General features: G+C 37.1%; 1 protein-coding gene and 1 non-coding gene across 3 annotated transcripts in view; both read right to left on the bottom strand.

Annotated features, from left to right (window-relative positions):
- LOC134743727 (uncharacterized) overlaps positions 1-17691 on the bottom strand; it is a 50538-nt gene that overhangs the window by 17583 nt on the left and 15264 nt on the right. The window contains exons 18-22 of one of the 2 annotated variants that reach the window (XM_063677339.1): positions 17469-17635; positions 16461-16585; positions 15889-16006; positions 15515-15645; positions 14328-14648 (exon numbers count right to left, since the gene is read on the bottom strand). In XM_063677339.1, coding sequence (XP_063533409.1) covers positions 14451-14648; positions 15515-15645; positions 15889-16006; positions 16461-16585; positions 17469-17635 — 739 coding nt within the window. In that variant the 3' untranslated portion in view covers positions 14328-14450. Of the gene's footprint in view, positions 1-14327; positions 14649-15514; positions 15646-15888; positions 16007-16460; positions 16586-17468; positions 17636-17691 lie in introns of those variants that run through there. The other variant, XM_063677340.1, reaches the window with a different exon arrangement.
- On the bottom strand, positions 1530-1602 carry Trnak-cuu (transfer RNA lysine (anticodon CUU)). Its single transcript has one exon. It is a non-coding gene; the product is annotated as a tRNA-Lys (tRNA).

Below are 17691 nucleotides of genomic sequence, written 5' to 3'. Positions count from 1 at the left end.
TACTACACTAGAAATAAGCGTATAGTTGGTCGAACCAAATTGTCAGTAAATAAGAACAAAAAACTATACTCATCCTTTTCTTTTGGTTGCTAGTACTTGTGCAAGACAAAGATGGTATGATTATCTCTGTCTATGTTTGAAATGAGACAGTCCTTTGTCAAACTATAGATGATTATACTCTTAATAATCGAATGAGTATTCAATACTTACGGTCTTCAGCGTTGTTACGAGATTCATCTGAAAAATAATCCAAGGAATTCCATTGTTTAACAAATACGTTTCGTAAAAATAAGACTTTCAAATAGCTGAAGAGGAGCGTGATCCGAAAAGCATTTAAATATAATTATTTTCAACAAATTTGGTTATCTCCCTGTTGTTTTTATGAATCTAAAATGTACTGGCAAGGGGAAACTTACTTGTGATCTTCCAAGTGCCAGTAGACCCAAATCCAGTGTGTAAACCCATATGGGTCACACGTATGGGGTTGAAATCGTCCCATGACATAAACGACCTATTAGATCCTTCCTGTCCCACAGAGATTTTACCATTCTTCCAGCGCACCCAGAAACCTCGGTAAATGATACTCATTCAAGTAATTTGGTGTCGAAACTTCGACTTTTTCGACTTTTTGATGGCAATATTTCTTTCTGATTACGCTCTTTGTATTTCCCCAACCTCCAATAACAATCTGAAAATATTTTTTACAATCACCTCTCGATGTGCATTGAGCTACAATATTGAGTGGACACATTATAAATTAATTCGCTTATAAAGTGCCCATGCGATTTTTCAGCTGTGTGTACAGTTTTTGTGCTTTGCCACACTTCAATTATACTTAGAAACAAAATTAACTTGAATATTTGAATTTAACTAATATCAGATTCTTATATTACAGGTTATAATTATTGTATCTAAAATCAAATGTAAGCTTACGGCTCGAGCGAACTTTATAAGTATGAAACTAAAGTAAAAGCCCCCAGAAGTTGGTTCTAAATTGAACTAAGGTTATAGTTATTTACGATACAAGTGCGGAAAAGAGGAAATTCGAAACAAGTGGCGATAAATTAAAACACGACCGCAGGGAGTGTTTTAAATCGACACAAGTTGCGAATTACCTATTCGCACGTGTATCGTACAACGTTTTACAGTACATATGGCCCTTTAAACATTCGACATATGCACGAAAAGTGCTCTATTACGCACTAGTGCGAGAAAGTAGCACCATATGTACTGTAAAATTATTTATATAACATTGTAGCACAGCCCTTAGTTCCACACCCAAATACACACGTCTGTGAATCCGCTAATCTCCATACACTTACCATACATCACATTCACTCTAAACCAATCACTCAATCACCTCGCGTGCGCCATACCAGTACGGCAAAAATCATACTGCCAGCAGTCCGATTCTGTTTGCCTTTCGAGATGCATTGTACGTGACCTTATGATATTCCGCGATTGTTCCCTTCTTATAGTTATTTTGTGCAAGTCAAAGGACCCTTTTGACCATCCCCAGTTATACGTGGCGCCCAACGTGGAGCTGGAACCCACGACCCTGAGATTAAGAGTCCCATGATCTACCGACTGAGCTAGCTGGGCAGTTATCCAAGTAGATAACTTTATACCCCAGATAACACCCTACCTGTTGAGATTTAGCGATAAAATCGCCAAAGCTCCAGAACATAATCTCAAAATCTATATCTATCTCTCTCTAATCTCTCTCACGTACAATCCTGACGTCGAGAGCAACGACCCTCAGCTTGTCGTACCACAGTCCATGAGAAAGGAGATTTTAAAGAAACTACATGATACATGATGCTCCTAAAGCTGGACATAACCGAGTTGAAAGAACATACCAACGAGTGAGCCAAAGGTATAATTTCCTTGGTATGAAGAGATATATAACAGTATACATACGAGATTGTAATGAGTGCCAGCGTTACAAACCATCCAACTTGAAACCTGGAGGTTTACTGCAGACCTCAATACCATGCAGCTCAGAGATTTGAGGTACTGTTATAGCAATAGATCTATTTGGACCTTTACCTACTATAAAGAAAGACGAACGATGGATTTTTATTTTAGAGGATACTGCCACTAAGTGCGCCAAATTATTCTCATTAGCTACAGCAACAGCAGAAGCTTGCGCCATAAACCCTAGTTGAAGAAGTTTTCCTCAGATACGGATTTCCTAGAAGAGTAATATCTGACAATGGTGTGGTTTATTCTGACAAATAAATACATTTCATTCATTCATTCGTGTCCCAAGTCATGCAGAAAGTCATGCACACCCTAGGAGTATAACAGAATCTAAGACTTATTTATCATCCAGAATCAAACCCAGTAGAGAGAAAAAATAGAGACCTCAAGAGCCAACTCGCCATCATAGTTGAAGAGAACCACACTAACTGGCCAAGCGCCCTTCCTGCTATACGCTTCGCCATGAACAGCGCTTTCACCCAAAGCACCGCGAAGTCGCCTACTTACCTCTCTTTCGGGAGAGAGATGCGATCACCGGTAGAGAATAGACATGACTTGCGGGCAGTTATCCAAGCAGATAACTTTATACCCCAGATAACACGTACCCTACCTGTTGAGACTCAGCGATAATCTCGCCAAAGCTCAAGAACATAATCTCCAACAACAGGAACGCAGGAAGACCTATGCAGATCAAAAGCGCAGACTCCATTAATATTATAACATTGGAGTACATATATTTACAAGTGAGGTGTAGAGTAAGATTCATATCGCAAACACGCCTGATTTTGACGCACGCTGCGTACCTACCTCATACATGGGGTCTGTTTCGCGGGGTTCTGAGAAAAGACCGACATGGACATCGTTATTTGCTCGCACCTTGAAGTTCACTGAGCGACCCGATATTTGGAAAAACTGATACTCTGTATTGTCTCCCGTAGGTAACACAGCTGAAATGAGATAACATTAACACATTTATGATAAAACGTGTATTTATGTGTATCGTAGATAGGACGTAAGCACGATTCTCGAAAGCAACTAACGATTTCGGTTATAACTCCAATAAGTATAGGTGTTCAGAACTCACATTTATTTCCTTCACCGTTTTGTAAATTATCTGTAAATTAAAAACATACTATCAATTTTAAGTAAATCAAATACATACAGTCTTGATTCCGCTTTATATTGCAAGAATTATAGAGATATGTCATTATTTTCTATCAATAGTCTAATGTTACTAATTAAAACGCATTCGTTATAGTATAAAGTGAAGTTGACTCTATTTAACAACCACATCACAAGATTATCGCTTCTTGAGCTGTGTTATGAAATGAATTTTATACCTAATACTACGAGTAAACTGCTATTTTTAACCAACTTCTTTCCCAGAAGACAGGTTCTGTATTCGGTTGTGGCTGTTTTTTTTTCATACTAAATTTCCAAGTTGCATTAGAACTATCTAATCTAGCTTGGACACTAATATGTCAGAACGAGCTGGTTACATTTTGAAGTTTCTTGTGATATATTGGAAGCTTACCAATCTCCCACAAGCCAGTAGCTCCAAAGCCTGTATGCACACCGAAATATGATACCGGCATAGGCTCGAGATCAAGCCAAGTCAAAAAAGGCTTGGCCTCGCCCTGGCGCCCCACCAGGATCGTGGAACTCTCCCACCTGACCCAGAAGCCGCGGTATTCGCTCCCGCCCAATATATTCGGAGTTTGGACTTCTTCTCTCTCCCATGGGAAGCAGATTCTCCTTCTTATTACGCTTTTTGTGTTCGACCATCCTCCGATAACAATCTAAAAACAGAATAACTAATAGTTGACAAACTTAATTAGTACCTACACCTTTTTTTCTTTGTTCTTCCGTCATTGCTGAGGATCGCGATATGCAGTTTGAATGACTTCAAAGCCACGAAGATAGCATGATACAGGCTGCTGCAAACTGACGTCGTATAGTGTCAGACAATCTCGTACAATATTTAATATGTAAATAAATATTTATTTATTAAGAAACAAGAAACAAACGGTCATTTATAATGTACCATGACAATAAAACATTGCATTTTAAAGTTAGATAGTTTCCTTAACCCGTGGAGTTAATGCTTACATAAAATAAGGCCAATAACAGTCATCCATTCAATTACATTACGTAACGATTAAAAAATTAAAAATAACAAAAATAAGAAAACAACGAGAATAAACAATACACACAAATGCTCTATACGCTAGAAGTACACTACATACCGGATACTGGTTGTAAAATGTTTAAGTAATCTAGTTTAATTTACTTCAAAACTATTTTAATTTAATTTAATTTACTCCTGATACAAAACCATAACATATTGCATTAGATGCAAATCAGACACCAGCCCAAAATCCACAAAATAAACACCTGGACCTAGTATTCGAACTGAAGTTTTATAATTAGTAGAATAAGTAGGAATTCGAATTTAGAAAGGTATCTTCTTATAACGTTCAACTAATTACATTTCCCTGGCAGGAACACATGGCTTAAAAAAGTTATGATATAAATACTTAGATAAATTGTAATAAGATGTACAAGTATATTTAGGTACCTATTTAACGAATGACGAGAATAATTAAGACAGAAACTGATTTAGTATTAAATTTCGTTTTCTCTCATCAAAACGGAATATATATATTATATTTATATTTACACCCTACAAAAGGATCAGCAGTGCAGAATTCAGTGTTATACAAGTGAGGTATCCGTGATAACACGGCGTTAGAACCATAGTTAGTGGAGTGGAAGGGAACATGAAACAGAGTTGTGTGCTTGGAACCCGAAACGATAGGCCAGATAATAGCTAAGGATAAGGACAGTCTAAACGATTTCTAATTATATCGAAAAGTAGACTCATATCAGCCAATTTGCGCCTATCCTCAAGTGTAATGAGGTTTATTCCCGGCAATTACCTATGTACCCAACAGATGTTTTCTTAAATTTAAAATTTAAATGGGCTACAATTTTATTTTTTTATTTTTTCGATGCGGTCTTTACGAACAGCGTAACAAACTGACCAGATAGGTGATCATATTCAAGGATGGATCTCACATATGCGTAATATACGACTTTTAGACATGACAAACTTTGGAAAGGTTTACAGGTCCTCATGACGAAGCCTAAACTGCGATATGATCTGTTATCAATGGAGTCAACGTGATTTCTCATTGTCATTTTAGAATCTAGAATTACAATTTTTTGTCTCTTAGAAAAAGTATCGTATACAATAGTGATATAATCAAGCTTTTCAATCTCGTACCTTAGTTAAGCAACTCAGCAAGCTTCGTTGCTTAAACACGGTACTCGACTGAAAAGCTCTCTATTATATCACGGTTGTATAAAATACTATTGGCGTGCGGTGACAAAACACGTATTCATACCCTATATAAGCATTATAAAAGAGAGGACCGAGATGGGAGCCTTGGGGCACGCCGGAGGGAATATCGATGTAATCTGACCTGAAAGCCAAGAACTGCAGTTGTTCTTAAAACGCTATAAAGCATTCACTGTACACGTTTCTGCCTAGCTCTAAGCATAGAAAATTTGTCGTAATCACGTGTTTAAAAACTTTCTCCACCTTCGATGGACTTTAGTTTTTTCTTTAATTACTTATCTTTATGAGCGAGAAGCTGTACCAAATAGGGTTATGCGTCGTTTTTTGGGTATGATACAGGTACGAATTTAAGAAAACAATCGTTTAGCGACTTTAGCGTGTTATAAAAAATGTTAGCTTCGTTTACGTCGCTTGTGTTTAAAATTGTATTCCAGTCTGTACTACTTAAGTGTGCATATATTTTAACATAATCACGTTTGAAAAAGTTAAAGCGAGGTGTCGTGTTATGTTTTAAAGGTATTATAAACAGATCTAAGATATCAATTTAGAGTGGTGGGTGATAAACATCTAACTTAGAAATTGGTTGACATTGGGACATGAGCATAGGCAGATTACTAAAACACAGATCTAAGGTCAAGCCACATGAGTTCGTAATAAAATTGTACTGAGTTGATAAAATATTGCATGTCTCATAACGCCGCGCTTTGATAATCTAACCTGCCCTGATTTAACAAAGATAAACCTACTTTATTACTCCATGACATATAAGGTAAATTAAAGTCTCCTAATAATAGATAGTTACAAGAGGGAAATATTTCGATCACACGCGTCATATTATCTTTATGTCATCTAAGTTTAAAGGCAAATTTTCCTCAACAGGTGGTAAATATGCTAATGCAGCAATTAAATCGGTTGGGCGCATGTCCACTCACGGTAGACCGCGGCACAAATAATGCGTTGCGACGCGACGGGCACACACCATAACTCCGCCGCCCGTACACTTGTTTATGTGAAGATTCCTGTCACACCGGAATACATCGTATCGGAAATCACAAAGTTCTGAGCATAGATTAGTATAATTATGTTATTACTGTAAGTTCCGAGTCCAAAATATCACTCTGCAACCAAGTCTCGGCTTAAAATATTAAGTCGTAATCATAATGAATTTAAAATTATATTTAACGAATAATGTGATAATGGGTTGACTCGAATTAACAATGTGGAATAAATTAAAAAATGAGCGATAAGGAAACTTAGTAATATTCAGACACAATTGTATTGTTTATGAATAAATGAAATGAATGTATGAATATAAACAGATGCCCGTGTAATGGCCAATGGGTACCAGGGGTATGCATTAGTGTGGTCGGTGGTGTAAATATAATCCCTTAAGGTGGTGCAAAGGGGTTAAAAATTTATATGAAGGTCAGACTTTTTTTTTAGTACCGGGACTTGAATATTTATTAGAATACAAGAAAAGTAATTTCAGCGTTTTTAAAAATTCATCCCCTAAAGTGGTTAAAAAGGGGTTGAAAGTTTGGGGGTCCTAATTTTATTTAAAGCTAGATACTTGAAACTTCGTAGAAAGATATTTAATGAAAAGAGAAGATAACTAATTTCAGCATTTTTGAAAATTCATCCCCCAAGGTGGTAAAAAATGGGTTGAAAATTTGTATGGAAATCAAACCTTTGTTTTAGTGCGGCACTTCAATCTTTGTATAAAGGCATATTATTAGAATACAAGAAAAGTAATATAAGCGTTTTTAAATATAAAGGGGTTGAAAGTTTAAATCTATTACAAATGCTTTGAAACTTCTTAGAAAAGCATTGTATAAGATAACAAAAAAAGTTATTTCAACGTTCTTAGAAATTCAACCCCTAAGGGGGTTAAAAAGGGGATGTAAGTTTATATGTGGTACAAGTTTTCTTTTAAGGTAGGAGCTTGAAACTTGGTAAAAGGGCATTACATTAAAATAGACGAAAGCTGATTTCACCGTTTTTGAAGTTTGTATTAAGTAATAAAGTTTGCATCGGGAGCGAACATTTTTTTTTAATAAGTAGTGGACTTGAAAATCTTCTAAGTGGGTTGAGTGGGTATCTTGAACATTTTTTTTAGTTAGGGGCTTGAAACTTCGTAGTTTGTGAAAGACAAATTTCATGCATTGTATAATTATTAACCAATGATTAACCGTCCCTACTGATATCTTTTGCTGCATAATGTTCTATGCTCATGTATAAGACTTATATAACCACCAACATACAAATCCACGCGTGCGAAGTCGCGGGCAACAGCTAGTATTATATAAAAGAGGTGATTTGAGGATCGCTGAGGTAGGTATCCTTTAATTTGTCTAAATCCGGCTGCGAGCCTGTGCTACATGCCAGATTACCTGCACTGAATTTTTCCGTGTTGCATTTAGGATTATCGGCCATGTTCACGGGCACGAGATTCGCTTTTTGCTTGAAGTCGATGCGGCTCAAGGTGAATAATGCTGCCACAGTAGATAAAAAATAAAATAAAATATAAACGCACGCACGATAAGACGGACGACGGATCAGATTTTGGAGCAAAAATTTAAAATTGATAGATTTAGTCGTTGAAATTATTAAAAAAAATCGTTAAACACACACACATTATGCAACTTTAGTTACGTAATATCTTAATAACAAGTATTGGTTTTTATTAGCACGTCTTCTTATCTTGCCTTTTATTAATGGGGTCGCGAGCGTGCGTCACCGGTAATATATGAAGAGAAGGGGCAGTTTTTAAAAATTCATCAAAAAATTATGGTGGTAAATTATACAAATTTATGTATAAGAACAGTTTCAGCAAATGTTGCAGATTGTATAAGTATAAAAATTAAGTTGAAATTAAGTCGATTTTCAGAGAAATTGTCACTTGTTTTGAAGTAATTTCTGGAGAGAATTGATTTCGTCTAATTTTCATTTACACTACTTTAAAGTCATAATAATAAAAATGTAGTCTGTAAAAGGTGGAGTACAGGATATTTGTAATACAAAATTACCATTTTTAGCCGTCCAAACTTTACGAAATTTACGAAAAAGAGCGACAAAATTAGAGCTTTCCGCGTTTAGCTAAACGTCTACCAGAAAAAAAATCATTACTAATTTAGTGAGTCTGTTTGCAAAAAAATTATCTTTAAAACGGCAAGATGACGTGCTAATAGAAACCAGTACTTGTTATTTCTATAACGTATCAAAAAGTGTACAATTTCTGCGACTAAGGCTATAAATTTTACATTTTTGCGACTAAAACTGATAACGGGCTCATAACGACGTAAGTGTTTCACTGATGACATATAATGATCTTACACTCATAGGCATACGATCTAATTACCGACGGATCAGAATTTGTGAAATTCATTTATTTTACGAGCGATTTTTTTCATAAACAAATGCTTCTTTTAAGGAGACTACATCACAATGAAAAACATCAATATTAGAAGGATTTACATATTCAATATAAAGTGTACAGGCGCGCCTTGTAGGTAAACGTATTTCGCGCATAACAAGTTCTGCTAAACGGGACAGCAGATAATTCCTTTTAGCGATGTTTAAGTTGATGCGCACGAGGAACTTATATTTATTGTTTGAAGTAGTGAGGGAATCTCCGATTTAGAGTAAGATTTTATAAAGTAAATTATGGTATTACAATGAGGGATAATCAACGTGGTTTTGTCCAGTTCTAAAATCTAACGTTTTCACAAACTTCTTTTGTAGCCTTTCGATTCTGTCAATATGGACAGCATGAAATGGCTTCCAAACAGCACACGCAAGTTCAAAACGACTTCTTATGTACATAGCTGTTATAGTAATTTGTATTGCTTAAGAAATATAGCGTCGGTTTTAATTATAAGAAATCGGTTTTCTAGATCTGCCTAAATTGTGCAATTAAGTAGGCACGTGCGTAATAACTATGTACCTAATGTTTCGTATTAAATCGACGGAGACGGACGAACGACTTGTTTGGAGTATTAGATGCTAACGAATAGTGATATGACCCAGTGAGTGTGTCCTAAAGGGACTATTAACACTTGTAATAATACGTCATGATAGCTTAGGTACCTCATACATGGGTCCAGATTCCCGAGGTATGGAGGCGAGAGCAATGTGGGCGTCGTTCCGCGTGTGGACTCTGAACTTTGTCGAGGTGCCGTACACAGGAAAGAATTGGTATTGCACGTCATCTCCCGTAAACACATCTGAAATCAAATTAATGTATGAGCTAAAAGATGTACCTAAAATCAAAGCAATATTAGAAATAAAGTAAAAATAGACAAATCTACATCACAGTACATTGACATTTAATTCATCTCGTTCCTTATTTATGCAATCAACAAGTCCGCAAGAAGTTTTAAATATAATATATTCCTTAAAAAATAGTAACAGTACTGGCTATGATGGAATATGCACCAAAATCATAAAATGAGTTGCACATATAATAGCATCCCCTATTAGTTTTATTATAAATTTGTGTATAGAACAGGATATCTTTCCTGAAAAGTTGAAAGTCGCAATTGTGCGACCGCACTTTAAAAAAGGGGATAAAGAAAATATGGACAACTACAGGCCAATTGCACTTCCACCAATTTTTTCTAAAATTATTGAAAAAGTAATTTGCAATCGAATTAGCTTATATTTTGAATTTAATAACCTATTTGCGCAAGAACAGAAGGGATTCCGCAAAAATAAGTCAATAAATATGGCTATTTTTGATTTATTACAAGTAATAGTGACAAATATGGATAAAAGACAACCAGTTTGCGCTCTATACATGGATTTAACCAAGGCCTTCGACTTAATTGACCACAATATTTTAATGCATAAGTTATATATTATAGCTATGGAATACGCGGCAACATCCATGATTTGCTAATGTCGTACTTATCTGGTAGCAACAAGTAGTACAATTAGACTACTTGAGTTTAAAAACGAGATGCGAAGTTACTCTTTCATCAAAATACAGAGAAATTAGTCGTGGCGTTCCGCAGGGCAGCGTATTGGGCCCATTATTATTCCTCATTTATATAAATGATCTCCCACAGGCTGTTGACTACCCAATGGTTATCTTTGCTGACGACAGCACGGTTATATTGACTGGAGAAGATCCACAGACAGTAGAAGTCAATAAATATGGCTATTTTTGATTTATTACAAGTAATAGTGACAAATATGGATAAAAGACAACCAGTTTGCGCTCTATACATGGATTTAACCAAGGCCTTCGACTTAATTGACCACAATATTTTAATGCATAAGTTATATATTATAGCTATGGAATACGCGGCAACATCCATGATTTGCTAATGTCGTACTTATCTGGTAGCAACAAGTAGTACAATTAGACTACTTGAGTTTAAAAACGAGATGCGAAGTTACTCTTTCATCAAAATACAGAGAAATTAGTCGTGGCGTTCCGCAGGGCAGCGTATTGGGCCCATTATTATTCCTCATTTATATAAATGATCTCCCACAGGCTGTTGACTACCCAATGGTTATCTTTGCTGACGACAGCACGGTTATATTGACTGGAGAAGATCCACAGACAGTAGAAGTCAATATAAATAATACTTTGGAATTTATAATGAACTGAACAAGTTTGGGAACAAATCAAATTATTTTATTAAATATTTTGATTTGTGTTTGTGGCGGGTTGGCCTAGGGGTTCATGGCGTTAGCCGCGATAGCTAAAGACGCCGGTTCGAATCCGGCCTTCACCACTGGAGGGCTTCGTCACTTTTTCTTTAATATATGACATCTATTACAGTTTTTATAATAAACTGGTTAAATTGCAATAATCTACATATAAATTTAGAAAAAACAAAAATTATGAATTTTTGCCAAAGAACGAACAACATGATTATAATATAACTGTGACATATAATAATTATATAATTGAGGATACTGATAATACGAAATTTTTAGGATTAAATTTAGATAATAAACTGACGTGGAAAACCCAGATGACACTATATGTAAGAAGTTAAATAGTTTTTCATATGCATTGTATAATTTAAATAAAGTTGCAAGTCGGACTGAGGTACTTACTGCCTATCACGCGTATGTAACAGCTACATTGCGTTATAGTATCATGTTCTGGAGTAACTGATCGAGAATTGGTGTTTATGGCTCAAAAGAAGTGTCTGCGTTCTGCTTGTGGACTAAAGATACCCCTTTTTATTAATTTGAAAATTTTAACTGTGCCATGTTTATATATTTATGAAATTGCTATGTATGTCAAATTAAATATTAATCTATTTCCTGCTTATAATAGTGCGCGACAGGGACAGAAAATCTCATATCAGCAATCAAAAACAGCCTTGCGTGCAAAAAGTGTTTATGGCATGGCAGTCAATGGCACCCAAATTCAAAATATTTATCAGTACGGTTTTTACTCACTATTATTTTTAGTCGCTTTTGGCGACATGTTTCGGATTCTTTGGAAATCCATCCTCAGGCACGAGTGTCCGCGGCGGTTGTACGTCGTGCACTGCCCGCGCCGCCCGCGACGTACAACCGCCGCGGACACTCGTGCCTGAGGATGGATTCCCAAAGAATCCGAAACATGTCGCCAAAAGCAACTAAAAATAATAGTGAGTAAAAACCGTACTGATAAATATTTTGAAATATGTCTCACGATAGTTTAAGTGCGGGCACCCAAATTGTATAACAAGCTACCCAATTTAATAAGTAGATAATTCATGTAGAATATATAACCACCAACATACAAATCCACGCGTACGAAGTCGCGGGCAACAGCTAGTTATAAATAAAATAAAATAAAACAACAAACTAGTTACCTGCTTGTCCACAAACAAAGTTAAAAACAACAACAACAAGCACGACACACTCCACCGCACGCATCTTCACTTATCACTTTTGGCGACTCTGAACTCGGCAACATTGACAACCAGAGTGACCACTAAAGTTTAAGACTAAACCAAGTTAAACTATTGGTTTAACGTTCAATCAAAATATACTCAAGTAAATGAGGAAAGAGGAAGATTCAACTTAGTGGTCTTCGTGCCTTAGCGCTTAAACCATTAATAAGACCTGTTTGCGAGCGGCTGAGGGGAGGGTGTCTCAGATCACCGGCGTATATTATGTACAAATTCGCGTGATAACTGCTGTACAGTACCTGCAATAACACACAACGAAGATCGCAAAAATATCTGACACTATCTTATTTGTAGAGCCATAAGAGCGTGTCATGTACTTTTGCGGCCTTCGAATAGTAACATATTATAACATGTAGGTGACTGTACAAATGATACAAATGCATTAAAAAATACAGACTACCAAAACTTAATACTTAATAGTTTGACAGGCCAATTCGAACGTACACTGCCAATTTGAATGATATTTGAATCATATTACTTATTTAATATCTAAATATTTTGATTAGGATATTTATATGATACAAATAATAATTGGCTAATAATGCGATCCCTTCATGCAACGTGGAATCTTGTTTGTTCAACTTGCTGGATTACCGCTATAATATTTAGATTACACGATTTTAAATTAATTGAGGTTAACTTAATATACAATAAAATACACTTAATTAATTTTACAGGTCCATATATTTTCAAAATAACTTAATAAATACGAGGCCTTTTTTTTTTTTTTTTTTCTTTTTTTTTTTTTTTTTATTAGCCAATTTTGGTGTCCCACTGCTGGGCAAAGGCCTCCCCTCGTTTTCTCCACTCGACCCTGTCATCGCCATTTTCCCACCATTTGGGGTAGAATGCGTCCAAGTCGTCCCGCCATCTCCTTTTTGGTCTGCCTGAACCCCGGCCTGCACCGTCTATGGTGCTCCGTGGGTCCCACTCAGTAACCATTTTGGCCCATCTTTCCGGGTGCATGCGACAGACATGTCCCGCCCAGTCCCACTTAAGCTTAGCGGTCTTGACGCCTACATCTGCAACTCTAGTTCTGGAGCGTAGTTCCGTGTTTCTGATTCGATCAGTTCTACGAACACCTAATATACTACGCTCCATAGCTCGCTGGCAAACCTTGAGTTTCGATTTTAGGGCCTCAGTTAATGACCAAGTTTGTGCACCGTAAGTTAGGATGGGCAGGATGCACATGTCAAGGAGTTTGCGCTTAAGACACAAGGGAAGGTCACCCTTCATTAGCGCTTTCATGGACCAGAAGCTCTTCCAGGCGTTCTCGATACGTCTATCGATTTCGATAGACCGCCTGTTCTCGAAGGATGCTATCTGGCCCAAGTAAACGTACTCGTCGACATATTGTACATCCTGCCCATCTACTACTATGCTATGTTTAGCTTGATTGGTCATCAACTGAGTTTTCGCTCTATTCATTGTAAGTCCAACCTCAAGGCTCGCCGTGCTGAGGTCTTGCAGCATTTGTTGCAGATGTGATGACGTGTGGGAGAAGAGGACTATGTCGTCAGCAAAGCGCAGGTTTGTTAACCTCTTGCCGCCAACTACAATGCCCATCGTCTCCCATGAGACCGCCAGCTTTTGAAATATCTCTTGGAGACAACTGGTGAACAATTTTGGAGATAGCGGGTCGCCCTGTTTGACGCCTTTCGCTATGCTGAATACGGGACCGGGTGCGTGCAATTTAATGCTAGCTGTGCTATTATTGTAAATAGTTCCAACGAGCTCAACATATGCCGGATCTATACCTTGATTCTGCATGGCGGAAAATATAGCGGAATGTTTGACGCTGTCGAATGCTTTGCTATAATCAACAAAAGCAAGGTACAGAGGGACACTGAACTCGTTGGATTTTTCTATTATTTGATTAAGAGTGTGGAGATGGTCAGTGGTGGAGAAGCTAGGTCGATATCCGGCTTGTTCGGGTGGCTGGTGTTTGTCCAGCAGTGGGGCAATTCTATTTTCTATTATTTTAATACGAGGCCTAAGGCATAAATTCACTACGTTGTGCACTACTAGTAACATGGCTGGCAATAACTGTATGAAACTTACGCAGCGTAATTATTGTCATGTCGAACATAGCAAAGTTGATAAACATTTTATTACGAATTTATAATTTAACATCTCTTCAAAGTGTACTACTGCAGTAGATCAACCTGTTCTAAAGTTCTAAAGAATCACAACGCGACAACTTTCACGTAGTCAACCAATAGCTTTGGCAGTTCCCACGTATCGTGCCAGGTGTCAATATCGTTCCAGAAGTTCAGGGTTGCCTTGGACGCGCGGTCCTTCCACGGTTTCTTGTGGTCCTTTGACAAGCAAGCGTCAGGGAACTCCGTGTGGCCTCCGACTGCCAACCCTAGGGTTATATAAAACTGAAACCAAACGAGAATATTGTTGTGTTATATTTGTTCGCAACAGTTGTTTTCTAGGCAAGAAAATTTGCCATTTAAGATTTCCATTTCGGCTTCAAATCATTGGACGATAGCAATAACGTACAGTACAACCCCAATATCTACTAGTGGAATCTCGATAACTCGAACCTCGTTAAGTTGTAATCCTCAGTAAGTCGAAATAAATGCAATTCCCTTCCGCTAAACCCCTAAATACGCGATATCTCGAATTATTTTGACTGCGTAACTCGAACAAAATGTTATATCCCTGCGAGGTAATGATAGTACAAATGTGTACTCTATAACTCAAATTTCAAACAACAAACTCCGTAAGTCGTACCTAATTAGCAAAATTTATAATGTCTTACTTGGAACTCCTGGAACTCAGCAATAAAATCAAAAACAAAAGTTCGGGTCTTTTATCTATTGTTTGTGCCTTGTACAAGTTATACACGTGCAATTAATGAATACATTTATTAAACTATCTAAGTAATACAGTTGTGTACGAAAGTGACTGAAATAAACTTCAGAACATAGAAGTACAAATTGAAGATTGATCAAACTGATTCATCATGTTTTGAACCATTAATTTCACATAAAGAAGCAAGAGGTCAAGACTAATCCCTCTGAGTGCTCATGTATCCCTTGACGACCTAATTTCTTTTGACAGTATTCGTTTATATTTGCTTCAATTATCACATTATATAAAATTCGGACGAACCGGATCTAAGTAGATTCGACGGTATATAATGTTATTGTCAATTTGTTGTAAGGTAAAGTTGCTTCCCAAGGACAAAGAGACTATTTCAAAAGCCTTCATTTTGCCCTAATCGGGATTATTGACTTACGTGGTCGTCAAATGGCGCCATGCCCGATTGTTGCGGACCAGCGCAGGTCTTTGGCAGACTCGCGCGCAGACCATCTCCCCCTGGCTCGATGCGACCGTACTCCTCACCATCCACCGACATGATCAAACTCTCTGCAAACATAAGATATATCAACGATCACTGAATGAATCAAGAAAAGCATGGCCTGTTTCTTTAAAATAAGTACATATTCCGCTGTAGAAGTATGTTTGCTTTTACTGTAGGTATGTATGGAAGCTAATGAAATGACAAGGTATCCTCATCCTCGTCTTTGTTGTGTTTTAAAATGAGTCACAACTGTCGTAATTCGTCTCGACAATTAATTTTGGGTAAAAATAATATATTTCCTCCCTCACCCGGGGTCCATTTGACGGAGTAAACGTGGAAATCGTCGCCCCAATATTTATTAGATGCTTTAGTGACAAATAATGCGTTGTGACACGTTGTATCTACTACGGGGCCACTATATAGTACCTGAAATAAAATAAAATTATTTATATCTGTCCACTAGTCAAAACAAATATACCTAGTTCTACTATTAACGACCCACAGATGACGCTTACGTATGTTGTACATTTGTACATTCTAGATCTGTGGGACGACCAGACTTAGACACAGAACACACAATATACTATATTCATAATATAAGCGATTACGATTATTAATACCATTGTTACATTATTTATCTTTGACCTTGATGTCATTGTTATCTATCTCGTACTTGCCCGTGCGTGTATTATTTTGGCGCAAGGGAGGCGCACGGGCGAATGAAAACAAAATAATCATTTTGATATAATTTTGATGCCCAAATTTAAGTTTAAATGGCCCTCCTAATATTATTTTATAACTATTATTTCAGCTTGTGTCAGGTTTATTAAAAACTTATAAATAGAGGTAATGATTCTTGCCCTACTTTCCTATTGCATACCTTATTTCCAAACTGAGTAGAGCCTTTTGTGAGATCTAAGTTTCCACGTGCACACGCTATCTTCAGCATCCCCGAGTTCTTAGTTCCATAGACATATTTATTTATTAGCGGCTCTAGCAGAATCTCTGGAAAAAGGAAACATTCAAAACGATGTCTCAATATTCCCGTACTACCGTTTGTGCCAGTGACGCTGTCACTGAAGCATTGGTAGACAAATTAATTACTGTCTTTAAGTTTTTAACCCCCGTCGCAAAAAGGGGGGTGTTATATGTTTGACGCCAATGTCTGTCTGGTTGTCTGTAACGATCGGTAGCGAAGAGCTGGGCTACAGCAGCAGCCAGTTCGTCCTCAAACAGACGACTGACCTCCCCACATCGGTGGGGAGCGACCCGCAACAGCCAGCCAGCAGGCGGACACGGCCTCTCATACCTCCTGTCAGGGATATATCAAATGACATCCAGTCCTGTTTGTCTGTGGCATCGTAGTTATCCAACGGATGAATTACGTTGCGGTTTTTTTTTACATTGAAAACGAGGTTCCATGTGGTGGTTCTTAGATATTTTTGATAGAAATAGATGCAGCTGTTTGAAGAGTATCAGTTTTGTTCCAAAATGATGTAAGTCATTTTTGGCATAAAACTGATTGTTTGGAATATAAAACTAGCGTAGTATTTTAAAATTATGAATTTAATAGTTATTGTGATGTACTTTCGAAGGCAATTTTTTCCGCTAGACTATTACAAAACACCTACTTTGAATATGTACGAGTATGTACTGATGACTTTTAAAACTGTTTTTTTTTTGTATAAGTTATTATTTCTAACTTACTATTATTTTATTCATTATTTAAAATTATTATATTTCATATTAGGTAAATATAAGTGGCTCCTCTGATGTTGCTTATGTTCATGGGCGGCGATGACTGTTTCCCATCAGGCGGCTTTTCTGCTCTTTTGCTTCCTATTACATAAAAAATATGCTACCTTTATTTATAGTAATGCTAGCCTACCTGGGTAAATCCAATCGCCTTGAGGTAATTTGGCTCGAACACTGATGATACCATACGTAAAAGCAAAACTAGATTTGCTAGTGACACGACCTCCCACCACCGGTGGTATGATGGACGCGCCATCGCTAGCTTCTATATGGCACGAAGAAGACTGTCCCGATGTACATCTTAAAACATAAGTGTTGTTAAAGTAAAGAGTTTAAGGCAAAAACACGTTGGGTAT

The sequence above is a fragment of the Cydia strobilella genome, chromosome 8 (genome assembly GCF_947568885.1).
Source record: "Cydia strobilella chromosome 8, ilCydStro3.1, whole genome shotgun sequence".
In the NCBI taxonomy this organism is placed as follows: Eukaryota; Metazoa; Arthropoda; class Insecta; order Lepidoptera; family Tortricidae; genus Cydia; species Cydia strobilella.
Note: the sequence above shows the minus strand (reverse complement) of the source record. Positions and strands in the feature narration are given on the sequence as shown.